Here is a 24,332-nt window from a genome sequence, read left to right as displayed (position 1 = left end):
CAGATTAAGCAGGTTAAACACAGGCAAAAAAATGTTCAGCAAATTGCATCGGTTGTTACCTCAGAAGCACTCTGTCCTCTTTCAAACGTTAGATAGTTTAATTCCATCAATGACAAAATCTGCATGAAAACATTAATAAAGAGAACCAATGTAGCTCCACTTAAAAAGGAATCTACTGACTGAAACACAAAATAGCCGACAACTTACTATTAGTAACATTATGCCTGGGCAAATCAAACCCCCCCATTTACAAGTTTATGTTCTATACCCCACACTGTATTCATGCTGTTAGATTTAAGATGTGCCCTTCTTCCTTAAAGTGAAACATAGATTTTCACTTTAATAGTATCAGACCACAAAATCCTGTTAGCAGGTAACCATCTACATCTCTCAGGAACTGCATCAGAAAGACTTTGGGCTAGAAGATAAAGAGGAATACCTTGGAGTTTAGTGCACACTGTAGGGAAGTCTCTTTCATCCGGTTTTGAATTTCTGGATTTGCCCCATTTTGCAAAAGCACTTCTATGATCCCTTGATAGCCCCAACGAGCAGCTACATGGAGAGGAGTATCCCCCTTCTCATTACCAATATCTAGTCTACAGGAACGCACATCATAGTACACCAAAGCTTTGACACACTGAAAAGAGAAGGAAAGCTATCAACAAATTGCAGCATTGTCTCTCAATTCATGTATCACGTGAAATATGAAAAAGGCTTTTTTCATTGCTGTTCATATAACCCATTACCTGAAGGACAGGCTTTCACAGTTCAGCGTCATTAAACAGAGTTAAAAAACTCAACTGATTTGCACAATACTACTATCTTTCATGTGAATACAAAATTAAAATTGCCATGAACTGCTGAATAAAGTCCTTACTTACAGCATTAAATAGGTAGACCCCAAATATTTTTACTTGCTTTTTAAAATACGTAAGTTTAGTGCAAATTTACATCACAGTTTAATCACATTCCATTAGAATATGTCCACTTAGCTTGTTACAAACTTACATCCTCATGACCATAAGTGCAGGCTAAATGAAGTGGAGTATTTCCGTTATTGTCCTGAACATCAGTACTTGCCTTATAGTGCAATAAGAGAAGCTTAAAAGAAAAATAAAAGTAGACATTTAAGTAACTATAAAATTAATGGACAAAACTGTTATTCTGTAGATTCCTTTAGGTTTCCAGCATGATGAACAACTTCATGAAAAACTAGCCATGACTCTCCTGCTTCTGACACTGCCCCCACAGCATTACAGTACTGGTTTTGTCCCACTCTAAGAACCACAGAAAAGATGCTGCTTACATGTTCAGAGTTGTCATTGAAAACATGAATCACCTACTGCAGCAAACACTGCAATACATATATCACAGTAATTCAGCTATTTTAAGAGCCTCTGTAAGTGAAGACACAGCTTAATTACAGCAATGCTAATTAAAGAATATCATCTACATACAATTGAAGTACGCACTAATTTATGTAGTTACACAGCCTATCCTAAACACAATGTCAAGTCGTTTAATTCATTTCAGTGACTGCAGTGGTTCTTTCGTCTTAATCAAAAGCAAAGACATTAACAAGGTCTTCACTTGTAGCATGTATTAGAGATTTGTATTAATAAAACAGATGTATTATCAGGCATGCGTAGCTTTCAATTGCTCTGTTATTACAAACAGCTGAAACCCTTGTGTTATAACAAATAAAATATCATGCAAACTGCAGTGATAAAAGATCCTCAATTCTGAGAGCATACACAGTCCTGGTAAGAGCTTCTCAGAAGACTTAAATGACAAACAGCAGAACAGCTTAGTAAGAATCATATATTTACTATTTAGGTTAACTATTTCTTTGTATTTCTAACTAAGCCTTTTGGTGCTTACTGTAACGTTTTGATATCCCTTCTGACAGGCAAGGTGAAGTGGAGTTGAACCGTGGTAATCTGTAGCGTTGACAACGGCTCCTTTGGCTACTAGTAAATCCACTAATGGTGTTTGCCCTTGGAAAATATACAGACATTAAAATAAAGAAGTAAACTTTGCACAAGAACATTGCTGCTTTTCAAATGCAAACATGAACTATAAACCCAGATACCCTGCATTTCTGCATACTATGATTCTATATACTGTATTCATTTCCTTAGTATTTGGAGGTTTTTGTTGCTGATAACTACTGGTCAAAGCTCTGTAAAAGAGCCTTCTGCTAAAAGCAAGCTATGCTTTTATCTTATGAGTAAGAAGAGAATAAAGCCCATGTCACACAAAGCACCCTCCTATTGGGATTAAAGATAATAATAAAAAGGAAATTTTTTATAAAAAATCTCACCAAGAAAATGAATACATCTTCTAATAATTGTAAGATCAATGGCATAATGAATACAACAAGACAAGAGATGGTGCAGATCTACCATGCACAGCCAGCTGCAGGAGAGAGAAGAAATTAACTTCTCAGTCTGCCAGTTCTTTAAAACAAGATTGGTTTCTGATTACACTTTTTTACTTTTTTCCCAGCAAAGAACGAACTACTGTGGTAACCACTAAGGCAGAAGCAGCCACCAAACAGACAATAACAGCCCTAAGAAACTGAGCTTAAAAGAATGTACAATAATTCAGTGTGTGCCAAGACACCATAGCAAATAAGCAGAAAACAATTTAATGCAAAATCCACACTTTAAACTGAAGTTTGAAAACATGCAACCAACAATACCCACCACAAATAGCAGCTATATGAAGCGGTGTGTATCCCCGATCATCTCGGGAAAACGGAGTGATAATGGAAGGATCATTCAGTTTCCTTTAAAACACAATGGTTTAAAAGCAGCTCAGTCACCTGTGCAGCAGCAGTACGGAGAAGAGAAAGAAAAACTGCCAAGGCCGACAAAAAACTGATTTTGTAACTTTTTATCTTTTATCCTTTCACATAGACAAATTCTTCTATACAGAGTTTTACATTTTGTTACGAGATGTGGTTTTGTCCGAGATGTGAGTTAGATTCAAAAGACAAAACATTTCACACCGCATTTACCGAAAGACATAGAGCCTCCATCACAAAATCGGCTGGTTCCCAGGCACCGAGTATTCTCCTGATACTTCTACTTTTTCAAACCACACAAGCATATGTTCTCTACTGCATCCTGAAGTGTCACCAACCTTCTCTATAACCAAAAGCAGCATTCTTTCAAAAGCATATCTTAGGCGGAGACTTTAACATGGATTTGTGTGTATTTGCTGAGATGAAGAGTGCTTACCCAGAAACTAGCTTCTCACACTTGTCACAGTAACAGAGTGGATGACACATTTTCTGTACAGTATCCTTATCACTGTCACCCTGACTCAGTAATCGCTCCACTTCCTCCTGATTACCTGAAGCAATATGCTACAAAAAGCCAAGAGAAAAAAAGAGAATGAGGAACCAATACAAACAGCCTCCTTTCAAGAAGAAAAAACAATCCTAAAAAAACCACCCTACAAAAAAAAAAACCCCAGAGTAATTTACTGAAGCACAAACCGAAAGGAACAGATTATAGAAGACATGTATTCTAGCATTAGAAAGCAGAAATGAACAACGTCACAGCACAAAACCCCCTAATGGGCATTTTGAATTAAAAAGAATCTGTTCTTGGCTTACTTCACTTACTATAAAAAATTAAAACAACTCCTACTGTTCTCTTTAGACTCAATCATGAAATTGAGCTCCCCCTGTGCAAAAACATTTCTATAAAATTACTAAGTCTCCAGCCATAAGCTGTGAACACATATAATTAGAAGCTCTGCTTTGTGTCCTTGTAAAGGCAAAATTCTTTTAGAATGACAATATGAGATTAACACAATATGAAGTAGCTGTCAGGTGACCACATTCAAATTATTTCAGAAAACTCAATTTCAAGCAGTAAAAGCTGTGAGAGACAACAATGCATTAAATGGGCCAACCAATACCAACAGCAGTAACATTTCATCCTCATTTGCTTCCATATTTTGTATAACGTGTGCTGAAATCTGTAAGATTACATTAACTTGGTAATGTTTTGGCACAGAAGTACACTAGATTCAAACCGTATTTTTAACACCTACTATCGCTCATTTCACAGTACTAATGTAAACAACACTTTACTGCATTTCAGAAAATCGCAGGGAAGGAGAAATATAAATGTGCAATACATAAGTACATACATATTCTGTCATAAAAGTGATTAACCTTAAATAAGCAGTCTATTGGAGTAGCAGACATCTGGGACAACAAGTTCATCCTTTGTCTTAAAAGCAGCTTGTCACATAGTCTCTCAGATTCCTGAAAACAGTAAATATAGATAAATTCTCATACACATTTACAGGCAAAAGTACAGTACTTGAACAGTGTAGTTATTTTTTAAAGGTATTAATCACTGTATTTACCATTTATGAATCATCAGATGCACATAAAACCTAACCCAGTTTCACATTTAGGACTCCTAGCCTTAAAAGACCACACACCTGCTGTGCACAGAAATAGTGAGTAGATGTTCACCAGAATACTCCTTTACTGTAACTCCCCATAAACTGAGTATTAATGAAAGTGTGGTTGTACTATCTAAGACAGATAGAAAAATCTAAGACAGACAACAAATCTAGAAAAGACAAGAGACAACGAGAACTACAAGAGGTGTGATGCAGCTTTTTTATGGGAAGAAATCGGGATTCTTTACCCTGCCAAAAAAAAAAAAAAATCACAAAACATCAAAAAAACCCCATGCAAAGAATGAATATCTGCTATTCCTCAAAATATAAGAACTGGGATGCTTGACAAAAATCACCACACATCACAAATCATCCTGGGAGGGAGTAGTGAAAAGAGTAGAAAAAATGTTCTCTTATCGTAGAGCTCATTGCCATAGGATGTTGCAAAAAACGAAAGTATAAACAGACTCAAAAAGGCATTAGACAAAATCACCTAAGACTCTGTCTATTAGGTGGCTATTTAAAAAGGTAACGCAGACACAACTCTGACTCAAAGCCTCCACTGAATGTTCTGCAGCTTGCTGGAAAATGAAAGCTTGAGCCAGGTGAAACGTTATTCTGTACCAGACTCATTCATGGGTGCTTCCTACTGTGTTTCATATACTGTTTCCTACTTTTGCAAAACTGGAGATTGAGCTAAGCAGACACGTGGTGCCACGCTCACAAGGGTACTGCCTGTTTTCTGAGAAATCTGAAGATACACTTCAGGATGCACTAGAGAATATATTTGCTTCTGAAAACCAGGTGAAAATTCTTAGAGTCAGATTTGAAACAGCAATGCTGAAACTCACATGAAACAAAACAATTGAAAGAAAACATTAAGTGGATGTAAACACTTCTACAGAGCTGATTCTCATCAACCACTGCGTATGGTTAGAGAATATCACTTCTTCAGACATTGTTTTTGAAAAATGACTATTTTCCTGGAAAAGAAAGACTCCCAGCACCAAGCAATCTGAAGACTGCAGCACTTAAGATAGACGCCCATCTATCAGATAAACTTCGGTGGTTTAGGGCTACAGCTTCCTCAGTTAAGTCTGTAAAGACCCAATATAAATGAGTAAAAGCCCAACTTGGCTCTTAACATTAGGAAGTCAGCACAAGTTCAGATTTTCTAGAAATTCTGGCACTCAAGTTTCAAAACCACCACAGATGCCTCTTATAAAGCTGTCTTAAAAAACCCTCCCTCATAGCAAACATCACTGAAAAGTCGTTTGTGAGGTCCCGAGATAGAAGTTTGGAGCTGTATTTCACAGGAATTGGTTTGCATTTAGATACATGACGAGACAAATATTCACCAATCTTTTCAGACCCAAGTACTTTAACTAAAGATACCCAAGCATATCTTTTCAGAATCAAAGCATGTAACACTAGTCTCCTTGGATAGATTCTTCAGTGCAATCAGGAATAACTTCCTTAAGAAGCATTTGACTAAAAAGTTTATGAACTAGAAAAAATGTTAGAGCTTTACAATATTTGGAAGTCTCATCAGAATATCTAACATGAATGCTCAGACAACTTTATACTTTCACTATGTAAAATCTGTGAAAGTGACCACTAGCAAGACATACTGTAATTTGAGGACCATTCCTTCCGTAGTGTATTTTACAAGAGAGGTGTTCCCCAAGTAGAGTAATTATTTCAGGCAGCCACTCAAGACAGCAATACTTATGTAGAGGTATTATTTTATTTGTAAGTCAGAAAAAAGTCTCCCCCAAATGAAAATACGCATCTTCAAGTGAAACACAAAATGGCAGAAGAATCAGGTATTGGTTGAAGTATTAAGCAGGTTTGGACCTTCAAAGACAAAACTTGCTTATGCTAGCTTTACTTGCACTTCAGTAATTTAAAAAAGGTTGTTGAGTGGGACACTCAGGTATTTTAATCTAATTGTTTAGAAAATACGTATCCAAACATGAATCTTTTTATCTAACACTGTCTATATGGGAGAAAAGAAATATTTGTACCTGAGAAATGAGCTATCCAAGGTGACTTTCACAGATTACAGCTGATGACTTAGGGAAATTATTTCCACTCCCAAGCACACCCCCACCCAGTCCCCCAAACACTTTATTAGCCTCAATTTGTGTTCAAGTTTCATTTCCTAGCTTCTCCCATCTGAACTTCCTTCATGCCAACTTCATTGCTATCTACAGCTCCTTCCTCACAAGGACAAAACACTCCCCTTTCCCCAGGGGCTCACTTTAACTCACTGCTTTATACCTTACTCCAGCTCTCTGAACTAGAGGGTCTTACTACACATTAGCTGTGCATAATTATGTGTCTAATTAACTTATTAACTGGAATTCTAATGAAATAAGGTTGACAACTCCCAGAAAACAAGATGGAATCTTTCATGCTACCAGTTACATGCTCCTCTCCTCCCTAAAACCAAAATCTCTTTTCAAGACTTGCATGACCTTGGGTGAAGGGATTTGGCAGGTGTCTCCTACATGCAATTTTCTTGCTGACTTGAGGGCGATAGTATGCCCATTATCCCACAGGGTACATAAGTTCCCTGCTGAGTTTTCTTTATGTAGTTAGCTTCATTAGGGATTGTACAACAGCATTACTCAGCTGCCAGAAGCTCCATCTGAATCCAGCTATAAAATTAAGTATAGCCACATGAGGGGCTGTAATAAATCCCCAGGGCACAGTAATGTTCCTGCTCGCTTAAATCCCACAACTCTTTCCAGCACAATTTGCAAAAGGACACCACAGAGCATCAACATGACAGCTGCTGCTGCTTTCAAGAGAAAGTTGATGACCTTCACCAGGGAACAAAGGAAATCTCAACTGGTATGTCCATGAAGGGAGAAGCAATGCTATCACCAGTTCCTACCATGTTCCTCCACCTCCTCACTACCCTTTTTCAATTCCTGTCAAGGGGCTACCTAGCTCTTTGTCCTCTTCATTGTGTGCCACCTTCTCCCTTACTCTGCACTAGAGAAAGAGGTGGGTCTACCTCTTCCCTTTTCAGCTGTGGTAGAGGGCAGGGAGTCAGCCACTTTGTCTTCAAAGTTCTGCTGTTTTCCATCTCATTTCAGGGTGCTGTCTTCAAGCCAGGTTGGCTCCTATGAAAGGCAACATAAAAAGGAGCTCCTGGTGCCCACTCACTGTGCACACACTGAAGTGAGAAAGTTATAGGCCAGCACTCTAGATCTGGAGCTGATCCTGCTGAGGTAGGGACAGAAACACTTACTGCTTGCTCTTACATTGGTGCAGACACTAACATAAGCAATACACAACTGCCTTCATCTGCACTTCTCAAATACGTAGTTCACCTTTCAAGACAGATGCCTCCCAAAGAAATAAACACAGTATCTCGATGGCACTTGTTACCCTCACTTGAGGGCAATCTCCGTATAAAAAACCAGCTATCCTTAGCTATGTAAGGAGGGATAGAAGCAGGCACTTAATAGGAAACAGTCTTCATTCTAGAAATCTTTTCAGCTTGCTGGCAGTGTTGAGGAAAACAACCATACTTTGGATCCAGTTCTCCATCCAGGCCACCAGCATTGCTATTTGTTTATTGATTGTTAATGACAGCCAAGTGACCGCAGGAAGCAAAATTGTTTGGCAAGTTGTTTTCCTTTTAAACTAACATTTTTATTTTTTAAACAATTCAGTACAGCATTACAGATAAGAAATACCACGGTCTCTTTACACAAAATGTAAGAGTGCTTTTTTTTGAGTGTACAAAATCAGCTTACGCATAACAGGCTCACAGAAAGATCCCAGAAAAGAACAAAGCCAAAAATAATAAAAGGCTAAAATGTTTAACTTCAAGTGGTTCAAGATTGTGCCCCAGGTTGTCCCATCCCAAGCCCTGCACACTGAGCCATTATTCTGGCCCCTGCAATTAGATTCCAGTGCTTTGCAGATGGGCAGACTGAGACACGTTGAATTCTCTCTGGTTCCAAGTTCACTCCTTTTGATTTCCACATCAGATCAGGAAAACCTATTTTTGCAACAGTAGAAAGGAGCACTAAGACTGGATTCCTTTACTAAATAAGCTACAGAGTTCTTAAATCATAGAAGATTCTAAAGTCACATCAGTATCATCCTCAATATCCTGCCAGGATTTGACCTGATTGACAGAAGGTCTAGTTGCCCAGTAGGAAATAACTCATGCATCCACAAACTTCCCACCCCTTCCAGATTAAGAGATCCTGAGAGCCAAATCTGACCTTCAAACACCACCTCGTCATAGTCCTGCACTCCCATTATGAGTTTAGTGCAACATAGTAATCTGTACCGCAAAGACATCAAATTTTTAGAGTAGGAAGATTCACTGAATAATTCTAAATTATGCTGCTATCTCCATTCTGCTAGATAGCTAAGCCTTCAAAATTTAAAGAAAAATCTGTTTAAGCTATGCCTGCTTTCAAGTACCACACTGCTTTTGCAACCATGACAAAGTACAAACTGAAGACTCAGCTGTTGAAAACACTGCTGTCACTTTTCCTCTCATATGAAGAGGGAAACTTGACATTTAACTACTTCGAGGAGTATACAATGAACAAGTATTGCTACAGGATAAGGACTTTTATATTATTTTAGATCATTTTAGCATGTTTCAGCTATAGTTACCTTAACTCATTTAAGGGCAAAAAAGGCACTCTTACATTAGCTGTTTTTATCCTCTGACTGGATTTATCGCCACAGTGGTACACAGTCCTACAAGCTTTTCAAATACGTATGACAGACTAAGAGCAGCTTACTGTTGATCTGTCAGAGAGGTTGCCTTGTCGAATGTATTCTATTGCAGCCTCAACTGAGGTTAGACAGAATCCCAATTCATCCTTTACTGAACTGCAGAGCCTGAAGTTCTTTATGTAACTCAAGTTGGCCATCCTGCAACAAAAAGTTAGATCCGTGAACCACTAAAAATGACAACACGAGCACAATATACCTTAATACCGCAACTCACCTTAGGCAACCCAGGCAGACAATAGGCACGTGTTAAGAAGAAGCTTCTAAAAAGACTGTTGGGCTAGCAATACGATGGCTGTTCTGAGCTTTGCAGATGGATCAGAACTCTACTTATCTCTTAATTATTCAACTAAAAGTAATTAATTGGATATAAGGAATATGAAGGACAGGGTAAGAATAACAGTGGGAGATGGTTTCACATGTTTCAAACATGTATATTTCAAGCACCATAAGAATCAGCATAAAGCAATAACTACAAATTAAAGATGTTCATCTCAGATATGAGATACACCGGCACTAAAATTCAGTTCAGGTACAGGTGGAAGATTTAGATATACTTTCACTGATAACGAGGAGAGAGAAATACAGCGGCATAGGCTAGCAGTAAATGATTAAGTATTCAAATCTAGTTTCTCTATATGAATTGTATCAAAGGTTTCACAGCTTCAAACGCAGACAAAGAAGGACCAGTCTGAAATGTATTAACATGCAGATTTGGTACAAAGGTGGGCTCCCATTACAACTTTTTTCTAGGCTCAGAAGCTAAAAACTAAAAGGCATAGCATTTGATTTCCTGATAGATTCTTAATTCAGTCATACATCTTTCCTGTTTGTCCTACTAAAAAGTCTTCTGCATTACACCAGCCCCTCTTACACTTCCGGTAAGCTATCATTGTGCGTTTAGAAACATCTGCCCCTACAGCAGCACTACATATAAGATGATATGACAGAGCTCTGTATAGCCAAAATATAGTTACATACCAGTTTGGGATTTCTGTTTTTACAAGTAAATACAGCAAAACAGAGAGAAGATCATCTGCACACATGGTTTCCACGTTAACTAGAAAGAGAATTTACATCTGATGTTAGCCACGTCATGGTTCAAATCAAGAGTTCTGCCTCCCAAGCCTATGGCCCAGCTCCACTAGCAGAGAATGTATTGAGTAACCACTGCAGCCCTTCAAATGCTCTCGATCTCCCTCTAAAACAGGCTGCCAGGAGCCAAAATCCAAATACAGTTTGTACTGTACTGCAGTATTTGACTAGCAGCCCATCCTTCTTGTATACAGAAAGTCAGAGCACTAGCTCAATATTTCTGAAATTGAGGGCAAAAACTACCCTCCAGGTTCCCTCAAATCCTGGGTTGTTAACCCATGAGTCTTCCGGGAGAAGAGATGAAGCAGGGTAGAGTTCACTACGCTACTCCATTTGCTTAGTGGAAATACCTTCTCCCTCCAGGCAAGATAAAACAAATATCAGCTCCATGCTTTCCTATCACAGAATCATGTCTATAATCCATGGTAGCACTTTGAATGCAGCATCTAGGTTCCTTTGTCCCCCACCAACACTGCACTTTGCAAAAGATGCAAAATGAGAGACCATCGATTTTAAGATAATCAAGGAGCACAAAGAGACAAGAATAATCTAGCAGTGATCTTCAGTGTCTAAAATGGATCACCCTCAATTCTGTGCGAGAAAGTGTCCTAGCACATGCAAGCTTCCTACACGCTGACCCAGTACCCCACCTCACCCCATGAGATGGGTCTGTCTTGCCTCCATTTTGCTTTGTTTAGAGACCAGCAAGGTAAACTCCAGCCTAACTGTGTTTAATCCACAAGTGCTATTCATGCAGCTGTTTATATACCAAAGCACTTTTCATGTACTGGTTAACAAAAAAATTTAAAATTAAATTATTAATTCACTAATTACTGACCTCTTTGGCTAGGAGACTGCATAATAATTTGCACCACTTTACGTAGACAAAGTAGCTTCTGTTGAGGAGAAGTACATTTGTTCAGCTGACCTAGTTCTCTCTTCGCACGTGGTATATTAAAACTGCAAATTCATTTGAAAAAGATGGTTGGCATACAGAGTTCCTGTGTAGGATACCTAAAACCCAAGTTTTAACTTATTCAGAGATGAAATGAAGAATGGTATTAAAATGGTTCCATCTCTGCTCCAGGTAGACTTGCATTTCTGTAACCCTGTAGATTGACAGAGAAGCGTAGGAATATAAAAGCAAAGGACATAATGATCAATGCAAAGATGGCTCTAAAATAACACTTCCAAAGCTTTTCTTTTCCATTTCAAAGGAATGAAATGTAATAAACACTTGCTATTGTCTAAAGGAAGATACTTTTTGGCTTGCTTGAGACCCGTTTAAGGCAGAATCTCAGGGCAATTCTGACTCCTCAAAAAGTCCACAATCGTCTCTCTCACCTGAACTCAGGCTTCACTCCAATGTCTTTTTGCTGCAGGTCTTGAAGGCTCCTCGTGATTTTGTTAAAAGCAGCATCCTAATCAAGAGAAAGGCAACGTTTTTTAAAATGCATTAAGTTAATGTAAATAATCTTTAGCAATCAAACTTACCTCACTTGCCTCAATAGTCCCCACGTACTTAAAGACTAGATCATAAATAGTATGGTGGATATACATCTGTAGAAAAAAAACAGGACTTTAAGGCATGAAAGGGAGGATTAAAAATAAGTTGCTAATTATTTTACTTCTTTTGAGATGCTTACTTCAACTGCTTGTTTAATCAGATTCATTTGCTCTTCTTGCTTTGCAAGCATCTTCTAGAAAAGGAAAACCATACAAACAGCAATAGAAAGTTAAGCAATAAATTATCTAAGTAGCATATTATGTATTTAGGGGAGTAAGTGTTTACCAAGTGTGAATCTCTCAAAAGATGCTGGAGACATCTGGTATAAAGTGCATTGACAGAATCCTAGTGGGGGGAGAAAAAGAGAGGAAAAACCCAATCAGGTTCATATTAATCTGACTTGGAACAACAGAGCCTAAATAAGCAAAAGAAAGGAAGTCTTCCCTGTCTTAGAAGTACGCATTGCGACAAGATTTTTAGCCAGAAAAATTCCTTTTACCTAATAGTTAAGATGGGGTAATTCACGATTAAGAATTCCACTTTCTACCTTCCCACCTTCTTCAACTCTAGACTACTCTGACATAGAAAAGTTCACTAAGACAAAGAGATCCAAAGCAGTGAATTGAATTATATTTAGTCAATTAAACACCAAGAAGCAGGATACTGACTATGTAGTGGCGGAGGCTTTTCCTCTCGTGTTCTTTAAATGTTCTGTAGAAAGATCCTATGTATTTATCAAATCTCTCACAGTGTCTTCCCAAGAATTCTCTAACACCTTCGATATTTTTAAGAGAATAGGAGTTTGATGAAGCTATAGAGTCACCTAAAACAAAACACAGGTTTAACGTGCATGCAAGGCAAAGGTCCTTCTGTCCCTGTATACACAACCAACTTGTGTGCAATGAAACATTAACTGAAGATACTGCTTTTAATTTAAAAAATTAATGCACCACATTTAGAATAGGCTCTCTTGCTTTTTATGTCAAGAATTTATCTGACTAGCTAAAACTGATTTCGCATGCTCTTTTACCCTGGGGTAACTTATTGCCACATAAACAGCTCATAACCTGAGTGCAAGTCAAGCCTGAAAGTAGAAAAGTACACTACAGTACTGACTGAATGTCTGTGCAGGAAGACAGTGTGCTCTCAGTGAGCTCTAAACATCCCACCTTGGATTTTTATATAAGCTACTCTTTATTTAGATGCACTTTCTCTGAATGTGAGAGCAAAGCAGCTTCATGTAACCATTAATTCAAATCTACTTTCCTTCTGAATAAGACAATAGGATCCGTCACTTAAAATTCATACTGCTTTTCCAAAAATTTGTTTTTCTAGGCAAGTCTTCCATCTGCAAAGGCAGCCAACTAATAACAGGCTTAGACCTCATTCATTTCAAATTACTTTTGAAATTACAGATTACCTCACTTCTGAAAGACTGCTATATAACTACATTAAGTAATGGCCAAAAAAAAGGAATGTCACAAGAATAGCTTTTAAATTAGTATTTACAGAAGTTAAGCCAATCTGTATGCCAGCTATCCTGAATAAAAAAAAACTTTCATACTTCCCTCAGGACTATTTTCACACTACCCTAGTATCACTTCGCTTTGCCATCATTTATTTCTAATAAATATTCTTAAGTATTTAGGAAGACTACACATTTTTATTTCAGAAAAAGCATGTTTTAAGAAGCTTCTGTACCTTTTAATTAGTAAACACAGATTGTTATACAAATTCACAAAGAAATCCTGTTATATTCACAGCTTTAACAGTAGCCTTGGTAATCGTGTTCCAGCCTTACCAAGAGCACTTGTAGTACTAGGACAAAAATCTACACATTCCCTAAAAGAGCTGCTGCATAACTATACTATTCTACCTCTAACCATTGGTGAAGCGATCCGAAAGAATTTACCTCTCCATTTTTTTGTGCATCACCTTGCATCTCAAGACATATCCCACATTTAAGACTAAATCCCTTGAAGCAGTCAGCACTAAACTGAGCACTGCTAAAAAACCCCATGCTGAACCAAGAATTCCACAGATGATTCTTAATGCTGAGACCTGACAGAATTGTTTGCCTAGCAGCAACTCAACATGTCTCCCCAGCAGCATACCAACATCTGTCTCAGTAGAAGCCGAGAGCTTTCAAACAAGTTGATGCTTTTCAGAATGAAGGAAGTGTATTCAGCATATCAAACATACTAATTTACTCACTGTGCAAACAAGACCGAGTTAACACCTCAATACATACTTGAGCTTTCTGTTTTTTCCAATGGATGAGCTATACACAATATACTAAAGCTTTCTTCTTTTTCATTGTAAAATGTTTCCTCAAAAAGAACAGGTACTGAGAGATGATAATTAAATCCACTTCCTAAAACAATGAGGTTTCCTTGTATGAAGATCTCCTGAAACAAAATGAAAACCAGATTAAGTATAAAACTCTGCCAGAAGTTACTCATTCTGGCTTCTGCATTGTATAGTCACATTTTTGGGAAAAAGTAGAATCTGGCAGGCAAGAGAGCTCCAGATTCAAGAGTTTTCATAATTCTCATGCTGTGTAGACACTGAAACAAAGACTCCAGTTTGCAATGGCTAGTAGGTATAAACAAGGTTTAACAAGTCTGCTACCAGAGGAGGTTTCAGACAATCTCCATGGTCCAAGTGACTATTTGCAGATTTTAGAGCAATTTTAGTAGAAGAAAAATTGAAAAATCTTTGAATTGGGGCCTAAGTACAGCTTCAGAAAAACACCACATCTTGTCTACATTTCTGATGCTCAGCTTTATCATCTCAAGCAACAGCATGAGGACATCTGCAGCGGGAAGATCTAGATGACAGCCTGCAAACAGGTGCAAGATCTCAGACCACACTGCAAAATTACAAGTGAAAAAACTGTGACTGTATGCGGTGTTGGCATTGGTTATCAGGGCTTGCTGCTACATTGGTCAGGTTCTACTCACTGAACTGAATTAAATCCATCAGGCCACAGATACAACTCGATACCATCATAATTTTGTCTTAAGCCTCAGCAAACCTGCATGTGCATGCAATACAAGCAGGCTACTGCTTGCTTGAGAGCTGGAGACAGCTCTTATCTAAGCAGTAAATTCTGCCACAGAATTCCTAACAGCCACAAAACACAGATAAATTGACCAAGTTTCTTCACCAAAGTAGTAAACTGAAATCAGAGGCAGTGTTACCATCTGAACAGGATAACCATTCTTGTGCACATGCCAAAATACAGCTTTTGCTAAAAAGCAGTGAATATCTAAGAACTTTGGCTTCGATGGGCAACATACTACTTTTGCGGGTTAGCTCTAACTCCAAACTACCTCTCCTATAACCCTTAGCTCATGTCATCAGTGATCAGCTGAAGTTATTTATTGGAGTGTCCCCAAGCTACATTCAGACATCGAAACAGAAATACCTTTCCATTTAAGGTCTGAAAATTTTCTTCTAGTGGTTTCAGAACATAAGATTCAAACTGGCAGGTGGAAAGACTGCTGCTTGAAAGGCTTCCTTTGCATGGAACTAACACCTGAAAAAGTTAGATCGTGCTTTAGAGAGAAACACCATGTATCACCAGCTAAACACCCAAATTGCAAGCTTTGCCCTTCAGAGGCAAGCCATTGAATCTGGCTTATCAACATTTACTAGTAAGTGTGTAACAACTATAGGTGCTTTTGTTTAAATACAAAGGAAAGGCCATTGATGTACACAATTAACATAAAAGTTTCATTTAGTTACTTATCTGAAAGAGGATGACAGATGTAACTGAAACAAACAATACTGAGAGAAGGAGATGAAATCTTCCATTACTTAGCACCAGTCACCTGAATGACTTAAAATCAGGCAGCTAATACAAGTAAAGTATAATTCCAAGCCACAATAAAAACCATCAGAAAAAAAAAAAATCTAAGAAACATCTTGGGTCTGCAGCACACCAACAGATTGGCAGTTTGAGAGAAATCCTTAATTAGAAAGCAACACATTATGAATACAAACACTGTACACATGCTAAAAAAGAACACATCTCATTGTCAAGGAAGAGAAGCATGAAGCAAGTGTTTCTTTCAGTACTCAAAAGCTTTAGAATACAGACAGAACTGGTGAACAGTTTTTAGCATTTCAGCTGATCACACCATCTTTAGTACACAACTGAAAGAACCCTGTCCAATTTAGGGCTTAATTTTATAACCAGATGACAATAAACTTCAACTGGATTAGAAGTCTTAAGGACTGGAGTTTTTATTCCAGCTCAGTTTAACAGCTTTATTTTGCTATGTAAAATGCTGTCAGAAACGAATTATTGTCTTGTCCACCAGGGATTTCAAAAGGTTAATCTCATTTTAATATACAAATGAGTGGGAGAATATGCAACTTCAGTTCACAGCAAAGCAAATAAGCTTCCTGTGAAGTTTAGAAACACTAAAAGCTTTGACCTTTTACTACCATGCAATATATCAAGTCTGTATCAGTAAATACCAAGCAACTTAAAACTAGAAGCTGCTCTGCTTCACCTCCAAGTTTTGTAGGCTTGCACTAATCTTCACACATGTCATAGCAGGCACATGGTTTAAACTCATATAGCTACTACTTAATAAGCAGCTTTTAAATCTTCTTATTTATACTTACAATACCATGGATTTCTGCAACTTTGCTGCATAGATCAGGACGCCGCTTCTGAATGGCCAAATAAAAGGGATTTTTCAAGATATCTTCATCATACATAGCCATATGGACTTCAGATATTCCAAGTAGATTTTCTAAAATACATATGCAGAATGGTTTATGTATCATACATAGTATCATAATATTTGGGAAAACCTAGGGGGCAGTTTTATTGCCCTTGTCTAGAAGAAAAAAGCAATTTCAGGTCTTAATGTAAGCAGTCAACGGCAAGCCTAACTAGTAAGGAGGTAACTACAGTTACTCAGACTATTTTCCATTAATATACATTTCCAATTACAGTTATCCTCAAGATGTCTCCTTAGGCCTTCCAGGTGCTGGAGTCTTACAACACATATGTTTGGAGAAAACTTCAGAGAAGAAAGAAGTTAAGAGCTACATCATTACTACTTTGATATATAGGCTAACCTGTACTGCTAAGCTCTCAAGCAAACAAAGAGACACGAATTAACAACTTTACAGCAGATCATCACAAGACAGTGATGCTTTTGCAGTGTGCTCACGTTGGCCTTAAGACTCTCCTGTATATATACTATATATACTATTACTGACTAAAACACATCAGTGAGACACCCAGAGAGTGTAACATGAGCCCTTGTGTAAGGCAATTCTCAACCTTCCAGAGAAAGTTACAGGAAAGACAGACACCAAGGGGTTATGAATATCCACGTCAGAAATAAAGTCCCTGTGAAATGCATCACTGTGGTCACCTCCACTCCCAAGGAAAGAGTCTCAATGGTCTGAGGTCAGGCTGAAGCAAAACAGCGAGCAAAAGAAAGCGACTGGAGCCAGGAAACCCAACCTGTAGGCACTGGAAAAGCTATCGCCAGGTGTGTCACAGGGAAAAGGTCCCTAGCAGCACTAGACCCTTGACTGCTTGCTTCCTCGGCACTCATTCACTATAAAAAAACTGTAACACATCCTAGACACAAGGGCAGGAAAAACCCTAATAGGTCCCTTCTGGAATAAATCCAGGATTATTTTATTTAGAAGAATTAAGACTAACAGGTTTACAAGTGCTTAATTAACTAGTTTTTTCTATGCCCTTTCCCCTCATCCAGCTTCCCTTAGGAATCAACAGAAGTTGAATGATTTCTTCATGCAAATTCAGCCATATGCCTTAAGAAAGGGAGAGAACAGAAGAATTTTAATTTGAGCAAGCCATCCTTACACAATCAGTATTCCCTTATTTTCTTAAATGTAGAATTATAGCTAGCACATTTACTCAGTGTGAGCTTCTTATGCTTGTTCTGTAGCACCTGTAATATCTTACTACCTAATGCTCTATCACTTCTAAAAATTGCCTTTCTTTGTAGATAAGAGGCATGAAACCACTGTAACTTTTCCCACAGTTTAAGAGTGGAAAAACTTACACCCAATTTCCTCCAATTTTTAGATAGCATGTGAGTTTCAGCTATACTGTTAACTGATCTATAGTGTGCCAATTGATCTACGGTCTGATCCCTCCATATAGGGCACAAGGAGATCTCCCTTAGAGAGCTTAACACAAACATGACCAGCTAAAGCTGCAAGCAATTTCCAAGTCAACACCAAAAGCAGAGCTCTATGTATGCCCTCACACAGCCTGCAAGATAGTCTACCAAGGCAAGACTTGTTTTGGAGGTCTACATCCTTCTTTGGGCACTGACTGAAGGACAATCTGAAATGAGAAAAGTGAGAAGTCCTGAAAGCAGAATCCAAAATATGACATGCAATGATTTTGTTTATGCTGAAGAAACATGAAACAAGTAAGAGGTTTCTTTCCCCAGATGGATTAAGTGCTCAGTGAAGGGCATTTTTCCCAGGTTGGTAGAAGAAATAGGCTTTAGCTGAAGAAAAACAGACTCTCAGATTACAGAACAGGATTTCAAAGGAGAAGATAAACAGAAGTTTTAGATTCCTTGGCCAATCTATCAAATATCTCATGGTGTAAATCTTAAAGACCTTGTGAGACAAACCTCTACTAGAGGTGATAACGGATGTAGAGAAGCTAGGAGGCTGGATTATACAGTCTCTCAAGGCACTTTCCAAATAAAGCTTTATTAACGTACTTGGCCCACTTAGGCATCTTCATCTGCCTTTCAATTTGGAAAATTCACATTCAGTATCTGGTCAAGCAGTAGATGAGACTGCTATAACCTTTCCCAAGACAGTAATGGGGAAGGTATTAGCATACTTGTACTCCACTGGCAAAAAGAACATGTTGACAAGAAAGCATCAACACATGAGACTGTAGAGACAAAAAGTGCAGCACACAAGTGTTTCCAATTGCTATAGCTACACTACCATCTTTTCAGCTTAACATATGTAAGTCCAGAGAGTTCCTCCTATAACAGGAAGGGGGATAGGAGAACACATTCTACAAATCCTCCTCATCTAGAGGCCCATAGCTCACTACCAAAACACTCACAACTTAAGCTTTGTTTAAAAAAGAATTAAAAACTTACCATTTCCTGGAAAAACAAGTTGAAGAGATTTATGGAAAGAGAGAAGCTCCCACAGAAAACCTGAGCTTGTGAAACTTGCTGCCTGTATGACTGATGTAGCACTTAAATCGTTGTCTGCACCTATAAAAACTCTAAGCAACTAAAGTACTTGTTCAGATTATTTCAGCTGACAGATCAGAGGAAGAGCTTGAAATTATAATCTTCAGTTCCTGGTTCACGAGATACCTCAAATAACTAGGTTCAAAACACTTAATGGAAGCCATGTAGATTTTCTTACTACAGAAGTACTGACAGGTTTGAATCACACTTGAGAGCTCCAGCAAGAAGAAACGAACCTGCATTCAAACACTGAATTCTGACCTTTTAGCTACTGTAATATAACTAAGATGCCATCAACACGCCAATAAGGAAGCTAACACTTCTAGTTCACATAGTTATTTGTTACCCACCTTGAGCAGAAGCAGACTGTGAACTCAACTGCTCACCATGTGCACATTCCCACACAGCAGAAAGTAACTACTGCTAGCCAAATTAGTACTGTTTTGAGAACCACAATTCTGAATTTCCTTCCCTTTTCTCTCTCCCTTACCCCTGCATCTGCTCAGTGATGTTAGTTGATAGCTATCCAATCTGATTAAAATGTTGGTATAAAGAAGGGTAGAACTCTTATTAACTGAAACAGTTAGTATATTGACTTGAACCTCCTTTGCCTATCCACCGTTTCTCGAGAGAGAGAAACATGGATGTATAAACCATCTACAATTTCAGTAACTACAAAAAACCATAGGACTTTATACCAAACTTAAAGTCTACAGAATCACGAAAGTACAGTAAAGATTCCCCAAATTTTGGCTCAGGCATTTAAGTCCATTTCTTCACACACACACCCCCCACACCCCCCAGCCTCCTGGGAGACAGAGAGAAAAGGTTTCTGTTTTGTAAGGAACGCTGCTTCCCGAGCTGGCGTTACTACTGACTTTTGTGCCCCCCCCCCCCCCCCCCCCCCCCCCCGCGCAAAAAAAAGTTAAAAGCATCTGGAAATACTGGGTAGAGCTTTGCTGTGATTCTAGGAACGCATCAGAACACTGTTGAGAGTTTACTGGCAGAATACAACACCCAGCTTCAATCTAATTTAACTCAGGGATGGGCAGCACAAGGTAGGATACAGACTTACTCTTCTAGTTATACCTTGGACAGCTTCAGCTTTCCTAACACTAAGAAAGCAGGAAGTGTACAAAGCCTTATATACATTACCAGAACTGGGGAACACTTAACAGAAAGCCCACATAAAATTGTCACAATAAACTTCATAGTGAAAATGGCTTAAGTTCTACGACGCTGAGCTGTAAAGCACTACACAACTACTCATGTTATCTGAAAGGCATCACTTGAGTGTGGCTTCATGCCTGTAAACACAGAAATAGCTCACATTGCTGGAAGAACAGAAGCCAGCTGATCAGAGAATCGAATAAGCATTATGTTACTGTTTTTTTAAAAAAAATAATAACCTTAAAATAGCCAAATCCTTTCTACATTAAGGGCAGAATGATAATTCCAGAGATACAAGGGAGAACTAACATGAAAAACATACTGTGGAATCTAAGCATACCTGTTTCTCCAAAACACTGGAAATGAAGTCTTATGACCTTTGGTACTAAAACAACAAGTAGATTTTAACTATGACAGTTTATTTTGTTGTTGATGTGTTTCACTTTAGAGATTGTCAAGTGAGGTACCTTTTACAGACCTACCAGGTTTCAGTTCCTTTTAAGAAGGACTCCGAAATTTAGACAAACAGCCATTAAAATAGAAGATGTCATCGTATTTGCATTGTTACTTGGCAGCAACACCATGTCCACATTCAAGTTACCCAACTATTTACTTAATCCCTAGGCACATCATGACATTCAGAAAATGTTTTCACTAAAGCATTTTAATACCACCTTGGCAGAGCAAAGACAGTAAAACAGCTACTAAAGTTGGCAAAAATTCTTAGCCTAGTTGAGTAACCTGAAATCTCTTCAGAGGAAGACGTTAGGATATTACACTGGGATACTAACATCAGGTACATCAAAGCCCTCTCCCCCAAAGTCCAGCTACAAAGAAGCAGAATGTCGTGTTCTCCAAAACCTTCAGCACCAGGTCCATTAGCATGTCATGTTGAAGAAGCAAAACTCACTGAATTTTACTTGCATAGCACAGTGAGGTTTCACTCCTCAGTTTCACATGATTACATATATTTCGCCTTAGTTTGCAGACTCTACAACAGTAGCAATTACGGCTCAGTAAACCAGTAACTAGCATACCACTTGCTGAAATGCTCAAAATGAGCAAATCAGAACAAGCAGGAACTTCTTACTCAAAAATATTTAGCTCAGTGACAGACAGACATTTCTGATAAAGTCCGCATGTATTAATCACACCTGTAAACTGCAGAGCACTGTGGAAAAAAGTCAATTGTTCCAATTATAAATGTAATTTCGGTTTGGGTTTTTTTTTTTTTTTTTTTTACAGATGTTTGTTTGGGTTTTAAGAGCACCACTAATTAGCAAGAGCAGCCAAAACAAAGCGTATCTTAGATTACTGTTTGCTTGCAAAATGCTTTAACAGCAGAAATTAACTAGTCTAAATACAAATAAAAATCTAGTTACCACTTCAGCCACTGTCTTGCCTGCACTATTACTCCTCATTTACCTCACTTCTGGACAAAAGTTACAATCTGGTCTTGAGCCCTCAAACTGGCATTCACCACACAATAGAAAAATCCTTTCTGTCTGAGCACACGCACCCTTCTCAGACAGACCTCCCCCAGAGACCCCACAGCACTTGCCAGCCCAGGGGAGTACTGTGCAGATTAGTGGCTGTCAGTTCTCATGCAGCTTTCATTACAAACTCCTGCCTGTAAACACTAGAACTGAGCTCATTCTTAAAAACATACTAAGAAGGTTCACCCCCTGTATTTTAACATTGTATTTGTGCTGTAGTGTGATGTGGACACATTTTCACCCGTCTCAGACTCTCCACAGTCAGCAATTTCTTTCCTCCAGAGAAAGTACATTTTAAGATGAGTGACTCATCCTTCAACAGGCAAGCTTCCCACTTCTACCCAGTTACTTCTGTTGATTTTTGAGATAAATTTTTCATCACTAGCCAAGTATTAAGAACAAGCTGCATTTTCATCTCCACAGCAGAATAGAGACTAGATTCCCAGCTGTCAATTCTCACAGGTTTAGAAGTCCACTGGAATAGCTGCAAAGAATTTTCATTCTTTGGCTTACTGCTATTAGAGCTGCACCCTAAGCTATTCACAAGCAAGCCTTCAAAGAGAGTGCAGAGAGTGCTGGTCAGTGAACCACATAAACAATTACATTTAAAAGAAAAACATTAACAGAAAGTACAAAGTTCCAAAACAGCTTCTCAAACAATGATGCCTCCCCCAAGCGTTAGTGGCCATCTCTGCAGGCTTGCAGAGAGTTCGGCACAGGTACTTCTTTGGAAGGGGAAACAAAACAAACTAAGGAGTTGAAAGACAGGGATAAATAGTGTTTTAGTTATACCAATTATTCTGGTACTTTAGTTACTGAGGCAAGGCAGTGGTATAATTACCCAGCCTGTGTATTGAGGGTACAGCGAGCATGAACACTGTACTGCTAAGATGTGGGTCACAGAAGGTGATGCTATTTCTTGACTACAGTTACAGACCACCACCGTTCACAGCAGACCACCCAAGGTTGATACCAACTCCAAGACTAGTGGCAAGTCTGTAAAGAAACAAAGTATGGAGGGTCAGACCCAGCACAGCCCATCCACAAAAATGCAGCGGAACTGAAGCCAGCAACCCTTTATCCCATTTACCTTGGTTCAGATTGTCCTTAGACCAGACAACCAGACAGGAATTTAGTCCACTCTTTGTGCATCCCAACAGAAAAACAAAGTCTTTGCAGGACAGCACCAAGTCTTACCTCATCACTGCAAGAAACTTAAAACATCAGACCATGACCAGAATATCTAGTTACAAAAGAGCTCCATGATTCACACTGGTTCGCTTCTTTAGGAAGTGGAGCAAGGGTCAGGAAGGCTGGAATACAATTCAGCAGGTAAGGTCCTCTAACTAGCAAAATACTTTTTTTTTAACCACCACTGGTATTTTGATGCTACATAATACACCATACACCAGCCTGAGGTAATTAAGAGCTTCCTGATATTAAGCACCATGACACAGACATACCAGTCTAACATTCTTGCATTATATAAATTAATATTCTTGGATCAACTTTATCAGCAAAATGCTTAGAACACAAATCTCAAAACAGCTATTGCAGGAAGTTGCCTAAAGCTTTCCCAAGCCACAGCATTCTACAGACTGAATGTGGTGTATGAGCTTACTCCAAAGCAAGCCCATCAGGAAGGTTAAACAGCCATTTGAACAGAACAGACTTGTATGTACCTAAAACTCTATTTAAAAGTCTAATAAAATAAAAACACAGCATTGAACAAGTAGTAGTGTTCAAGAATCATCCCAGAATATTTTGCAAGCATTCAGGGTATAGGAAAAATAGTCATTCACATCTATTGCAAGAAAACTTTTCCATGGAACCAGGAAATACATTTTTCCTCCTACTCATCACACTGCTTCCCAACTCACTTCTAAGGATTTTTACACTCCATCCTAACCGTTTTCCCAGGACAGCATTTCACCTAGTCAGCACCTTGTTTGAAAGCAGTACCAAGATTTGGGTTTTCAGAACATCAAACCTGCCTCACAAACTACTACTGCAGTTTAAGTTTCCACGGTCTCCCTGAACTGGCTAATTGCGCGCAACAGAACTAAATTAGAACTAATCTACAACAGCATCTATCTTCCCACGACACAAGTAAAGATGTATTTAGGCATTATCTGATACGGATTACAACTGCTGCCACCTCCAGGTTTAGGCAGTCACATGTGCCCAAAACACTCCCCCCTCCCTGTCCTTGTCAGCCACTTTCAGAGAAACAGTTTCAAGATTCTGATGTGCCACAATGAACAGTAACTTCAGTGACATGTGGCAGACTATAAACACAGCTACTATACATACACACAAATACGCATAATTTGGTCAGCAATAAGCTTAACACTTACATCACAATGGACTCCAGATTCAAACCCAGAGCTAATCCTTTTTCCACCTGACAATGATTAAGCAACTATAAGTCTTCACCTATAACCAGGTCAAAATCATCCTCTATTTCTTTAGTCCTACAAGGAAACAAGTATTATCGATACACTTCTAGACTACCAACACAGAAATTAGTAGAAGGCTACCCAGTTCACTCTGTCGTAACTTGGCAATCTACTAAAAATATATAAAAGGTATATTAAAACATATATATTTTTAATATCT

At 38.5% G+C, this 24,332-nt stretch overlaps 1 protein-coding gene across 1 annotated transcript in view; it reads right to left on the bottom strand.

Moving 5' to 3' along the window:
* The window catches only part of ANKRD27 (ankyrin repeat domain 27 (VPS9 domain)), a 31,861-nt gene extending 15,289 nt beyond the window's left edge, over window positions 1-16,572 (bottom strand). The window contains exons 1-18 of the mRNA XM_010142371.1: window positions 16,448-16,572; window positions 15,240-15,350; window positions 14,061-14,217; window positions 12,478-12,632; window positions 12,095-12,154; window positions 11,949-12,002; window positions 11,797-11,862; window positions 11,647-11,723; window positions 11,141-11,262; window positions 10,189-10,267; window positions 9,216-9,348; window positions 4,193-4,285; window positions 3,246-3,373; window positions 2,709-2,791; window positions 1,882-1,997; window positions 1,009-1,101; window positions 440-637; window positions 60-119 (exon numbers count right to left, since the gene is read on the bottom strand). Coding sequence (XP_010140673.1) covers window positions 60-119; window positions 440-637; window positions 1,009-1,101; window positions 1,882-1,997; window positions 2,709-2,791; window positions 3,246-3,373; window positions 4,193-4,285; window positions 9,216-9,348; window positions 10,189-10,267; window positions 11,141-11,262; window positions 11,647-11,723; window positions 11,797-11,862; window positions 11,949-12,002; window positions 12,095-12,154; window positions 12,478-12,632; window positions 14,061-14,217; window positions 15,240-15,350; window positions 16,448-16,549 — 1,887 coding nt within the window. The 5' untranslated portion in view covers window positions 16,550-16,572. The remainder of the gene's footprint in view (window positions 1-59; window positions 120-439; window positions 638-1,008; window positions 1,102-1,881; window positions 1,998-2,708; window positions 2,792-3,245; window positions 3,374-4,192; window positions 4,286-9,215; window positions 9,349-10,188; window positions 10,268-11,140; window positions 11,263-11,646; window positions 11,724-11,796; window positions 11,863-11,948; window positions 12,003-12,094; window positions 12,155-12,477; window positions 12,633-14,060; window positions 14,218-15,239; window positions 15,351-16,447) is intronic.
* Window positions 16,573-24,332: the final 7,760 nt, after the last annotated feature.

Source organism: Buceros rhinoceros, unplaced genomic scaffold (genome assembly GCF_000710305.1).
Source record: "Buceros rhinoceros silvestris isolate BGI_N320 unplaced genomic scaffold, ASM71030v1 scaffold13618, whole genome shotgun sequence".
Classification (NCBI taxonomy): domain Eukaryota; kingdom Metazoa; phylum Chordata; class Aves; order Bucerotiformes; family Bucerotidae; genus Buceros; species Buceros rhinoceros.
The sequence above is the reverse complement of the archived record's forward strand: the minus strand, read 5'-3'. Positions and strand labels throughout refer to the sequence as shown.